We start from the raw sequence: 13,236 nt of genomic DNA on the forward strand, positions 1-13,236 counted from the left end.
GGAGGCTTTGACGTCTGGGCACAAGCTAGTCGACAACTACATTGTGTTCTCCATCAAACAGCATGTGAAGCCAACCCAAGAGAATCCAAGGAAAGCTTACGTCGAGACCACTGTGAAGAGGCTGGTTTGTCGAGCATTCAAGACGCACAAAGGGATTTCCACAGACGAGGAAATCGAGGTCATCGTTCAGCGCCTGTTCGATAAGACGTGGGCCAAAGTTGAGGACATCGACTTCAAAGTGTCAGAAAAAACTTTCATTGACAAGACCATGTTCAACTATGTGTCTAAGATTATGGTCACCAAGGTTATGCTTCAGCAGGCTTTGACGTCTGGGTTCGAGCCAGTCGACGACTACATTGTCTTGTCCATCCAAAAGCATGTGAAGCCACCATCAGACATACTCTCCCGGGTCCGCTCGTTCCTGGTAGGAGTAGTCTCCAAAATATTCTAAAGCTTTTACTTTAGTTAGCTCTAGTCCGGTCTTACATCCAGGTCTGCTCAACTGACCTCCACTCTTCATCATAGAGGGATGTTCGATTTACCGAACCTGAGCTTCGTTCTCTGAGTGTTGTTGCTCAGTATCTTTTAGGGTTTTCTCCGGGCTCTCCGGTTTTCCCACATTAGTCATTCTAGTTTTTAAATCTAGAATAAAAAAAAAGTTTGCTTGTCGATCTGTGTTAAAGTCATGACTGAAAATGAATTTCTACACAATGACCAAAGCAACTTTCTAGAAGAACAATAACATATCAGTTTCATTAACCAGGTCAAAAACATCAAAACCTACATTCACAGGTTTATATCATCTCTGCGTTATGCAAATCATTTCCAAATCATTTCCCCTTTAAAAATAAGGGAGTATGCGCTGCCTGTTGAACCAACAAACAACAAGCCTTGCGCAAAGCAACACATACTGTGTACCACCCATGCAAATACTAGTGTTTCCTCTAGGTTAAGGGGCATAAAACTAAATTGTGGTTCTGGCCAGAAACTGCCCACTTCGGTCTAAGAGGGCCAGACCAGTAACATCATATAGGTGACGGTCCAGTTGACCGCAGATGGTGCACCATCATTTTCATGTGGCATGCGCTCAGAAGCTGTGTTTCAATTCATTGGGCTGCATTGTTGTAGGACCCATTCTTTGTGGTAGACCTGGGGCGGGTCCTCCAACAACCCCAAGCCCTAACAAACCCCAAAACGTAAAAAATAGGTCATCTTCTTATTTCATTTAGTTCAGGGAGAAATGCTTCTCCTCCCTGCTTCGCCGCCGGGCGGCTCACTATAACCCGATGTTGGGTCATATGGGGTAGAAGAAAACACTAGACCGGATAATGACCCGGTTTTATTGGCTAGGCATCCGGGGGGACGCGCGCCGCTGGTGTGCGTCCTGCCCGGAGTGTCAGTTAGTTAACCACCCGGCCATCCTGAGGGCACCGTTGCGCCCTCTACCATTGGTGGAGGTTCCGTTTGAACGTGTCGGCATGGACCTCATCGGGCCATTTCACCGGAGTGCTCACGGATATCGCTTTGTGTTAGTCCTCATGGATTACGCAACACGATATCCGGAGGCAGTGACATTGCGCAACATCTCGGCAAAGTGTGTCGCGAAGGCTCTGTTTCAGGTCATCTCCCGGGTCGGAATCCCCAAATAGATTCTGACGAACCAGGGCACCTTGTTTATGTCGCGCACACTGAGAGAACTTTACGGATTACTGGGCATTGAGTCCATTCGTACTAGTGTGTACCACCCGCAGACCGTCGGGCTGGTAGAACGTATGAATAAGACACTGAAGTCCATGATCCGTAAATTTATTAGCGAAGATGAACGTAATTGGGATAAATGGCTTGATCCTCTGTTGTTTTGAGTCCGGGAGGTCCCCCAGGCCTCCACGGGATCTTCTCCCTTTGAACTTTTGTTTGGCAGGACACCGAGCGGGGGGCTGGACCTCATTAAAGAAAACTGGGAGGAAGGTCCGAGCCCCAGCAAGAATGAGATCCAGTTCGTTCTGGACCTGCGAGCAAAATGCCACACACTGGGAAGGATGTCACGGGAGCATTTGCTCCGGGCCCAGGAACGGAAACAACATCTCCCCATGGATGTCCGCTCATCACCTGAAGATCAACCCCGACAAGACCTCTCCCACTCAGGACCTGACTGTTAACTTCGCCGACTCCGTGTTAACGCCCACTCTGACTGCTAGGAACCTCGGCATGACACTTGACTCCCAACTCTCTCTGACTGCCAACATTACAGCGACAACACGATCCTGTAGATACACGCTCTACAACATCAGGAGAATACGACCCCTTCTCACTCAGAAGGCGGCACAGGTACTGATTCAGGCTCTTGTCATCTCCCGCCTTGACTACTGTAACTCTCTCCTGGCAGGTCTCCCTGCTACCGCCATTCGACCACTGCAGCTCATCCAGAATGCAGCAGGTGGTCTTCAACCTTCCGAAATACTCCCACACCACAACACTTCTCCGTTCTCTTCATTGGTTACCAGTGGCTGCCCGCATCCAGTTCAAAACATTGGTACTGACGTACCATGCTGTGAATGGATCTGGACCAGTTTACATCCAGGACATGGTGAAACCCTACATCCCAACCCGCACACTCCGATCTGCATCTGCCAAGCTGCTTGTTCCTCCCTCACTTAGAGAAAAGCACTCGGTGAGATGGCGACTCTTTGCTGTCCTGGCTCCCAGATGGTGGAATGAGCTCTCTGATGACATCAGGACTGCAGAGAGCCTCTACATCTTCTGCTGAAAACTCAAGACACACCTCTTTAGACTGTACCTTGACCTGGCTAACCGTCAACCCAGGGAAGTGTGCAGGGGAGAGGTACGGTATCTGGGGTACCACTTGGGGGACGGGCAGGTGCGCACTCAGGTGGACAAGACGTCGGCTATTGCGGCCTGCCCATGTCCCAAGACAAAAAAAGAGGTGGGGGTGGGTTTGGGGCTGGTAGGGTATTACAGACGGTTCATCACAGGCTTGGCGGACCTCACCAGCCCCTTGAACGACCTGACCCGGTGCTTCAGATCCAGTGGTCAGAGCAGAGCCAGCGGGCGTTTGAGAAGGTAAAACTCTCTGTGGGGAACCTCTCCTCCACACCCCTAACTTTTCTCTCCCCTTGACTCTGCAGACCGACGCATCGGACAGGGGTTGGGGGCCGTTTTGTGCCAGGAGGTGGAGGGGGTCGACCGCCCCGTCTTATACATCAGCTGGAAGCTGTCAGAGAGGGAGGCCAGGTACAGCACGGTGGAGAAGGAGTGCCTGGCCATCCGCTGGGCAGTGGACTCCCTACGCTACTACCTCCTGGGACGCCCACTCACCCTCTGTTCGGACCACGCCCCGCTCCAATGGCTCCACCGCATGAAGGATACCAATGCCGAGATCACTCGGTGGTATCTGGCTCCACAGCCTTTTAACTTGAAGGTGGTCCATAGGCCGGGGGCGCAGGTGGTCGTGGCAGACTTCCTCATTCGCCCTCTCGAGGGAGGGGGGGGGGAGTAGGCTAGGCTGGATGGCTGCCCGGCCTAAATCGGGCGGTGGGGGTATGTGGTGGCGGGCGTGGTTTCGGCTCGGCTCCAGGAGAGAAGAGAGGGGGAGTGGCTCTGGGCTAGGTGGAGGCAATGAGCCTCAGCTGGGGGAAATAATTACTATTTGTGTCCCCATATATGACCCAGTGAGGCAGCGAGCGAGCGCTGGACGAGCGAGCGAGACGCCACACAAGCGTGAAGCACGAGCATCACTTGAAATCAATTAATAAAATATATTTGACCCGCATTGAGTAGTCTCTGCTGCCTTCTTCCGGAGCCTCTTACACCCACGGTGGTACACCAATTTATTAACTTGTATGCAAGGACTTTTTACATTTTTTCTTGCTAAGCTATTTTAACTGTAACTTAGGATATTATAGAACATGAACCTGAATGTCACCACACATATTGTTCTCCTTCAGCTTCTACTGCTTCCTCCTGGCTCCATGAAAAAAAATAAAAAAAATGGAAAGTTATAATCAAACAACAAAACAAGAGCTCACTTTGATCCATTTCTGTTCATGATTACAAGTATAAACTATATATAAAACCGTCACAGCCTTAGTGAGATGTTAGTCAACCTCTAAAGTCGGGAATTTAAAGCATTACAGTGACTTTTCACTAACAACTACTGAAAAATTGTAGTTTCACTGATGCACACTGACGCCACTAACATGCGTCTACTGATGCATCATAGCTATATAGCTTAGTGAAAGTGAATGTTGGATCCCCTAAACACCTCGTGAATTCTCCTAACCACCGTTCCTTGACCCTGTAATATTTTCCACAGAGGAAGGAATAGTGGTTAGTATTAGATCGTCAGTAGGTAATTCCATGACAATTCGAATCCAGCCTAGAATTGGAACAGTACTGTGATAGGCTGTCCACGAGAAAACATGTTCATGAATGCCTATTGAGAAAGGGCTTAACCATGGCTCACTCAAACAATAGCTTGAGTTTGACATAAACAGACAGAAAAACATACAGCATATAGATATAGACAGACAGATATCGGTATCCTAGAGATAGATGCAGACAGATAGACATAGATAGCCTATCGACACACACAGACAAACCGACAGACAGACATAGGTAGCCTATAGAGATAGAAAGTAGTACTAAATGGGGAGGAGCAGTGACAGGGTGCGCTCCAGCTCCTACCTGGGAGGTGGAAATGTTTAGGGGTCTGAGATAGAGGCGGGGTGACCGACCGGCTGTCGGGCCTAAACGGGAGGGGGGAGCTCCGGCCACTCGGCGGGTCAGTGCCTCCAGTGAGAAGAACCAAGAACAGAACATAAGCAGGGGTACTAACAGGCAACCACAGTCTGAACGGTGCAAAACACACGGGATCAACAGGACCAGCTGAAGTTTTCGAATAGGAGACTTTCTGGGTGCTTTTTAGGAATGCAGTTGATGGAGCAGCATGTGGATGATGAAGATACAAAAGCGGATCAAACTAGAGTTTAAAAAAGCTAGCAAAATATGTAAAAACTATAATGTCAGTCTGTTGGATAATAGAGAATTCAGGTTTAAATAAAGACAAAGAATGACAAATGGAGGCACTGACAGGGAGGTGGCTTTAAGGGTGACGATGGAGATGATGTATGGCCTTCACGGTGTGGGGGAGAGGAGTGGGGCCCTTACCTTGGCTATGAGGAAGGAAGTGGTGTCTGAAAGGGGAAGTGGGGCGGGAGTCACTATTTCTGGAGCCCACACTGTTACTGCACAAAGAGGAGCAGAGTTTCTGCATGCCAGTAAGAGCCTCTGCAGGGAGAGTATGGGAAGGGGAACAAAACCCCAGCACAGGGCAGCAGAGGTAGTCAATGTGGGGAGGAGATAGAAGGTGAGAAGGTGAGGGACAAAAAAAGGAGGATCTACAGGATTCAAAAGTCGTGAAAAAGGAAATTTAAAATGTACCCAAAGTAAGATGAATAGTCCAAAACAAGGAAGAGTTGTACACTTTTTAAAGGAAACAATAGAAAATAAATTTAAAAAACGGTGCTCTTAGAGGTACATATTTTATTGTTGTTACTGTGCAAGAGAGATGCCAATCAAAGAAATTTTGGCAAAGTTCCCCTTTAAATGATCAAAATGATCAGAAGGAAGGGAGTGGGTGGAGGGTCAGTAAACTCATCCACAACGTTTTAACTATCCACCTTATATAAAACATGAGGTTTATCAAAAACCATGGATCAACATGCGTCCCAACACACTCACCTGGTCTGTGAAAATGCTGTGGTGACCGTGGCAGGGTGGGCGTGTAACCATGGCGATTATAAACTGGTGATCCTATGGAGCCCTGACTGGTAGACCTTTGGAGGACTCGTTCTCTCCTGTCATAAGAGCCCTGACACACACACACGCACACACAGGTTATTCCACAAACTGAAGTGATTAATGAGGTGTTATATTCAGCCTTTAAATCATACACAGGAGACTGTGTTAATATGCTCAATTATTTTCCTCACCTCAACAGATGGCGTTGGCGACATGTTTCTTGAGCACTAGAAAAATGAGATAAATGAGATAACTCACAATTATAAGGTAAGTTTTGTTTATTCCTAACAAGGCAGTCTGTTCCACAAAAACAGACACGAATATCATTGGTAACTCAGGATCATTTATCATCATCAGCACAGTGACGTATCCTACCTTGTCATCAAGCATGGGGGAACGCTCCCTCCTGGCAGTGTGGAGCTGTGAATGACACAAGGAGTTCATTGCTGCACAAAGGATTTAAACACAATTTAACAGAAGGTCATTTAAGGAGTATTCATCCTGATGCACAGTGCATTAAGATGACAAACGTGCAGGAACCGATGCATGCGGTCTGTGCATTTACCTCTCCCACACTCTGTCCTCTCTCCTCTCTCTCATCCAGGGAAGTGGTGTACAACGGTTCATAGGTAATAAGATCAGGACGCTCAATGTCATAAATGGCTTTGACTTTTGGAATGGCAGCTAGGTCTCGGTAATCAAGGATCTCATTGTCTACTTTTGCCTAGGGAAACAAACACAAAGATGCAAGCAGGGGTGAATATGCTTTACTAGGGTTCACCAGTCAAAGTTGGCCTTTATAAAAGGTAGACATGTGAATAGTAAGACAGAACCACACAAATCTATTTGTATGGGTAAAATGTAAGTCCCTAACAGTTCTTACATAGATCGTGTGACCTGGTGAGCCGGGTATGCTTGAAGCAGGCCTGGAACAAATACTCTCGGACGACGACCTTGTGGGCTGTGTAAAAAACACATACAAGAGGCCGTTAGTCAAGACAAGGTCTGTTAGGCAATTTGTCTCCTGTGAGCACTCCTGAAACACCAAAAATCACCCAAAAGTGCACATATCTTATTCTCATGCACCTTTGATATGAGCCAACAATAAGGCCTCAAAAAGGACAAGACTGAATGGCTCCAAATGACACACAGAGGGCACACTGCAGGTTGTCTCCAGCAGATGGCAGCATACAGTGCATTGTGCCCTATGTAAATAGTGGAACACAGAATGATGCCTTCTCATGCCCGAATACAGTACCTGCCTTTATGTTTTTTGTAGGAATAAGAGGGACGAAGGCAGGACGAAAGTAGAGGTGGATTCATAGGCCATCACACGGGGGGTTGTGACACTCAAAGTTCACACACACACATTATGGCCAACTCATAAAATAATACACACATGCAAAGGCCCACACACAGCACCCCCTCAATACGCAAAATAGGTAAACCCCGGTAGGTTAATGTTTAACAGATTAACTTCAAAGGATAGGGAATAGCTCATGCAAAATCCAGAAAGGGACTTCCAGTCAAGACAAAGATATGGACAACGGAGTGACGCCCAAATTCCTACCTGCTCCCTGTGTCTCTCCTCTGTTCTGGTGGTGTTCTTACAGCCAGGATGCCATACCGTGGATCCTGAGGAGAGAGTATGCATTAAATCTGATCCAAAGTTGTAGGAGCTGAGATGTTTCATACCCCTGAGTCATACTCAAACTAAAAGGAAGCATGACACTACGCTGATGCGTCATCGGCGTAGTGTCATGCTCACCTATGTATGTCCGCTCACCTTGCAGATACATCTCTTCTCCTTCTGTGAACATCTGATTGCACCTGCTGCATCTCGCACAGCTCGGGTGGTAGTGCTTATCTCCTGCCTGGGAAACAGAGGGTGAACAGATCAGAGAAGTCTGCATTGAAGCGAGGGGCTGCGACTCCCAGGAAATAGACCCAGAGGTCTACCTGCTCCCGCCTGCATTTCCCTTCTCCAGCATCCAAGCCCCGCTGGTGCGGGGATGGTGTGATGACATTTCAATTACTGCTCTCTCTTCCTTCAAGAATACCCGGTGAGGAAATTTCCCATTAATGAACTCTGTGGTCTCCATCGATCCCAGGGCTGACCCAGAGACACACAAACAGCTGCTGGGAGGATTTGAACCCAGGACCTTGCTGTGATGCGAAACCACCACACCACCGTGCTGCCAGATGAAAAGTCTTTTCAAATTATTATCGAATAGGTCTTCCTTCTCTACCCAAACCTTCCTCTTTGTGATAACCTGCATAATGCGATAAAGATTTGAATTTCCATCTACATGGACGTGGCACTTTGCATGCAGAGAGCACCACTAAAAAGCCAATGTGACTTTGACAGGGGCTAATATAATACCCAAACTAAATTGTGCCTGCTTTATAACACCCCTCAGTTAAGTTTCAGCTGGCAAGTGGCTACTCGTCGAGGCGTTAGTGATATGAGACCATTCACTAACTTTTGCATTTTCACATTTTACCGAGCAGCTATAGCACTTCACAGCACCTCCCACCCAATCCTCTCCACAAGTATCTCTCCTCTCTCTCCCTGTCTCGCAAAGATAATAAAGGTGCATTATGTGTAGACCCCATTAGATACTCTCCCTATTTCTCTCCAATTTGAATAGCTGCTTTAATTACCGGTGGATTAATAAGCCATTCACAGTGCACACCCAGAGGAGCGGCCGATTGCTGCACGGTATTTGACCTGGGTCTTGGGTCTGGGGTTGGACTATCAAAGGGAACGCTGTGACTCTGGCCCCAAGGGTCTATTGGCAGCGAGTGAGGGCGAAACGCCGAGGCCTTTTCCTATTGCCGTGAAGGCCTGCCTTAGCTGTGGATTACTGAAAGCCTGGCTGGCCGGCTAGCAGGGAAATATTCAAACCATAAATGACACATAACTTAGCGTCTGAGTGAATCGCTGTCTTTGCATAACACACAGACCTGCACTTGTTTTAGAGAACAGTAATCAGAAAGAGCATTGGAAACGTTTACACAAACTCCGCTCAGGCATGTCGCAAACGTTTAAACAAGAGTTTCATAACAGCAGCATGACGTACAGTATTGATGAATACTGAGCATGTTATAAATATCAGATAACATTAAGGGTTTTATGTAATATTTATGTCATTTGTGGCAAAGGGACTCTTGTATGACCGTGTGCAAGGAAGTGTATGTAGGCATAGTCGAATCTGTTAAGAATTAATCTTTGAGTTGAATACCATCATGCCATCCGTCTCTTTGGCTCTGTGACGGAGAGGATTACACCAAAGATTATCAAAATACATTTCAAAATTCCAAAGCTTCATCCTCGGTTTTGATGATGAGCAGAATTTAGACATTAGAAGTCCCTCTCCACGTCACGCAAAATTCAACTTGAAATTTAGCTGTTAATCATAAAGGACTTTTCCGTAATGGTAGTCCTTCAATTCTCCATAAGTGAAAATATTTCGTTACTCTTTTAAACGTACCTTAAACAGGATTGTTGTGATATCCAGGTGCAATATTGCAAAATCTGTTTACAACTGCATGTTTTACATTCCACATCTGGCTGCGCAGAGAGACATCTGCCTTTGATACATGCCACTGAACACTTCTGTGTGTGTGTGTGTGTGTGTGTCTTACCTCTAGCACCTTCCCTGTGATGAACTGATGACACGCCTCACACTGAACTCCAAAATGGATCTGGTAGTCCTTCTCACAGTAGGGGGCGCCGTCCCTGAGTGGAGACAGACAAATCCGAGCAGTGTACCTCCTGCAGGCCTGAATTTGACCTTGCAGCTTGTATTTACAGTGGATTGGAGCTGCTTACTTGCTGATATACTCCCCAGTCAGCACTTTGTTGCAGGCCTTACACTTGAAGCAGCCCAGGTGCCACTGTCTGTCCAAAGCTAGCAGAGCCTGTCCATTCTTAATGTCTCGACCGCATCCTGCACAATCTGAAAGAGAGCATTAGCGGAACCAAGTTAAATTGACTGTACAGCGCTTTTCTAGTCTTCTGACCACTCAAAGCGCTTTAACACTCCATGATGTTTTCACCCATTCATACACTAATGACAGGACCTACCATACACAGTGGCACCTGCCCATCAGTAACTAACATTCACACAGTGTAGTTGCAGCTACAGAACCACCAACCCTCTGATTGGAGGACGACCGTGTTCCCCACTCATCCACAGTCCCCCTGTTAGTTATGTGCTAAAACTGTAGTACACAGCAAAATCCTTATTTTTAATTTGAATAGTTAATTTTCTGGCAAAAGTGTTGAAGTGCAGAGTTGAAATCATACTTGAAAAAAGATTCAACTCTCACAGAGTCATTTGTACAAAAGAGCTGGATTCATTTTCCAGTGTCAAGATCAGATTCACTTAGTAGAGTTAAATGAACTCTTTGATAGGATTGAAATGTAAGTGTACAGCTCTTGGTATCAGGTTAAACTCCATGTAATATGGCGCATGGATTGGTGAGGGTGCTCCAGGAGCACAAGGTTGTTGGTTTGAACCCTGGTTTACCCAAGTGTCCCTGAGCAATACACCTAACCCTGAATTGCCCCCAGGGCTAAAATGCTAACACCATGTGTTAAAAATGCAATGTAAGTTGCTTTTGATAAAAGCTTCAGCGTTGTATTCAACACTGAGCAGATTTATTTTGACACTTATTCCGAGTTAAATTGCACTTTGTTGAGTGTTGATTTAATACTGACAAGATTGGGACACTATAAACACCAGCTTAGAGTTCAAATTGATTCTCACAGAGTCAATTTAACTCTCAGAAATGTGCTGTGTAGTTAGGCTACAGTGGAGAATAGACATCGAGTAATGATATTTTGCTTGAGTGAAGATACATTCTTTAATGGGCTCACATCAACCAGAGGATACATCTTTGCATGTAAAGAAATTAGACATTTCGTCAGTTGACCCAAGACACTAGATGGTGACAGAGTGTAACAAGCAGTGTTCTGACAGCTGCCTCTTTGTATCATCCACACCCCTCTTACCAGAACTCTAAAAGCTCCATCTAAATCCAGGTGGGATCCCAAGGCTTAAAAAGTGCAGCTGGTTTCCAAATAAACAGTCTTCCCGTCAGATCTCCTTTAAAAAATAGAGAAGGAAAGCAACACAGAGCGCACTGCAGCCACAGGGGACAATAACTACGTATGGTATAATCAGGCTGCAATGATGAGAAGAATCAGCATGCCTTATTTACAGGTGACCTTGTCTAAAAGCTCTTCAAACACGAACTGAGAGACCACTGGGAGGAGAAAGAGGAAGGGGGGAAAGAACAGGAAGAGAGAAAAAAGAGGAAGAAGGAGGATGAGAGGAGTTGGAAGAGGAGGTGTTACAGGGCTAAACATTCTTTGTGCCAGAGGAAAGGAAATGCATGGCCATGCATTATTTAGCAAGGCCTGTCATGGTGTTATTCATAAACATTGGCTGGCCCACCACCCAGCTGCGTGATCATTCTGTTGTCTGGGGTAACTGGGGTGCGGGAAAGGTCCTTACCAGGTATTTCATTTACTGAGATGTGGAACTGTTGACGAGTACCAATTGTTTTACACACTTAACATCATTACACTTTCCTTACATTCTTAGTCTGGATCTCCACCAGCATTGAAGGTAAAGCTAATAGTTTGTAGTTATTGTTATGTTATGTTACCTTTTCAAAGGAAAAACTTCACAGTTAGAAATGAATGGCCACTAAATGTCATGCATGAATCATACATGAAAGCATCAGACATTTCTAAATGTTTTTAATCCCTCAACTAATCAACTTTCCCTCCACAATGAATCCTGTGGAAGCCGAAATGGCATGGCATGAAAGCCAATGCCTTCCCTTGCATCAAACAAGAAAGAAATTATGTTTCCATTATTGATCCCCTTTTAAGAGAAATGATCCTCTGCATTTAACCCATCCCACACAGTGGGAGCAGTGGGCCAGTAAAGGCACCTGGGGAGCAGTTAGGGGTTAGGTGTCTTGCTCAAGGACACTTCGACATGATACTGGGAACAGCCAGGGATCAAACCGCCAACTCTGCAGTTCCTGGCGCACCCTCTCTACTCCTCGCTGCCCCTCTGCCACCCCGAAGAATGGATGTGTTTATTAGATAATGAGGACTTACTGCTGGACCCCAGGATTTCCTTTGGTCCTGGAGACATGGGTTCAACGCAGTACTGACACAGGCAATCCTTCCCGTTGAAGGTCACCCTGTCCCCGGCGGGGAACGGTCGTCTGGAAGAAGGGTGACATGAAACATGGGAGACGAGAAAAAGGACATTTTTTCGGAAAGCTGTACTTAAATACATATATTTAACCCTCTGTCAGCTAGTGAAACCTGTGTGTGCCTTACTTGCAGATGGTGCACACAAAGCAGGCAGGGTGGTAGGTCTTGCCCAGCGCAGTGACCACCTCCCCCTCCACAAAGTCCCCGCAGCCATTGCAGCGTGTCCCGTGCATGCGTTGGTAGTCCAGCGTGCAGAGATACTCTCCATTCTTCATGAAGAAGCCCCCCTGGGCGAGGTCACAGCCGCACACTGCACAGGGACGCACACATTTGGCCCAAGTCAGGTCATTCAGTCTGCCCACACAACAGCGAGCCACCAATCTTGTCCAGGCATCGCCGGCCTTGTTAAGCCTGGCTAGACCTTGTAATCCAGAGTGGCTCGCCGACTTCATGAAATGGATGCTGAGAAATTCATTTCAACAGCTGTGTGCATTACAATGTGAAGCGTAGCATAAAATCATTTTATCAGCGTTTCACAGTCGGGATGCTAAATAAAAACTTCCGGACCACGTCCCTCTGAAGGAACTGCATTGAAGGTTCAGGGTTCTTATTCAGCACTTCCATAGCAAGGTCTTTTCATTGTTGGTGTGGAAGTAGAGCATTCAATGCCACAACAATTCTGTATTTGTATATCTCAGGAAATGGCCTTGATCTGTTTCTAACGATAGCTTTCTCTGAATACAGTGAATTACAATGCCAGTCTCCTTTCCATTCAAATATAATGAAGAGCTGGATAAGGCAGAAATGGTAATCATTGAACAATTGAGTTTGGGATATTTGTATGTTGGTGAGAGGCTGTTGACTGGTTTTACTCTGACCAAATGAAGGATTTAGTATATTGGATTTAAGATTAAATTCAGACTTTTGAATGATGAATTCAATTATCACTTTCACATCTCTGATTTCCAGCAGAGACACAGGCTTATAGCTTTTGATTTCTTGGGTTGGGTGACACACCAGTTTGTGTGTGAAATGCTTTCATCAAAAGTGTACAGTAACTCATACACTTTTCTAATGTTCTTGATAATTTGGGTTTCATATCAACATTTAGTTTGAAAATAAGTTAAATGATGACGCCACATCAATTTAAATCTCCAACAGCTTTGTAGTTT

The 13,236-nt window shown here is 46.1% G+C and overlaps 1 protein-coding gene across 9 annotated transcripts in view; it reads right to left on the reverse strand.

Annotated features, from left to right (window-relative positions):
• Positions 1–13,236, reverse strand: part of ablim1a (actin binding LIM protein 1a) — a 38,758-nt gene that overhangs the window by 8,304 nt on the left and 17,218 nt on the right. For 7 of the 9 annotated variants that reach the window (XR_009957217.1, XR_005119918.2, XR_009957218.1 and 4 more), the window contains exons 3-15: positions 12,191–12,374; positions 11,963–12,072; positions 9,656–9,782; positions 9,469–9,562; positions 7,607–7,694; positions 7,391–7,455; positions 6,704–6,781; positions 6,386–6,544; positions 6,196–6,240; positions 6,012–6,047; positions 5,761–5,890; positions 5,188–5,307; positions 4,705–4,809 (exon numbers count right to left, since the gene is read on the reverse strand). Coding sequence is in view for 6 of the 9 variants with exons in the window: in XM_037465122.2 (XP_037321019.2) it covers positions 4,705–4,809; positions 5,188–5,307; positions 5,761–5,890; positions 6,012–6,047; positions 6,196–6,240; positions 6,386–6,544; positions 6,704–6,781; positions 7,391–7,455; positions 7,607–7,694; positions 9,469–9,562; positions 9,656–9,782; positions 11,963–12,072; positions 12,191–12,374 (1,341 nt within the window). In the remaining 3 variants the exon portion in view is untranslated. The remainder of the gene's footprint in view (positions 1–4,704; positions 4,810–5,187; positions 5,308–5,760; positions 5,891–6,011; positions 6,048–6,195; positions 6,241–6,385; positions 6,545–6,703; positions 6,782–7,390; positions 7,456–7,606; positions 7,695–9,468; positions 9,563–9,655; positions 9,783–11,962; positions 12,073–12,190; positions 12,375–13,236) is intronic. The other 2 variants (XM_062566482.1, XM_062566484.1) reach the window with 1 other exon arrangement.

This window comes from Pungitius pungitius, chromosome 13 (assembly GCF_949316345.1).
Source record: "Pungitius pungitius chromosome 13, fPunPun2.1, whole genome shotgun sequence".
Classification (NCBI taxonomy): Eukaryota; Metazoa; Chordata; class Actinopteri; order Perciformes; family Gasterosteidae; genus Pungitius; species Pungitius pungitius.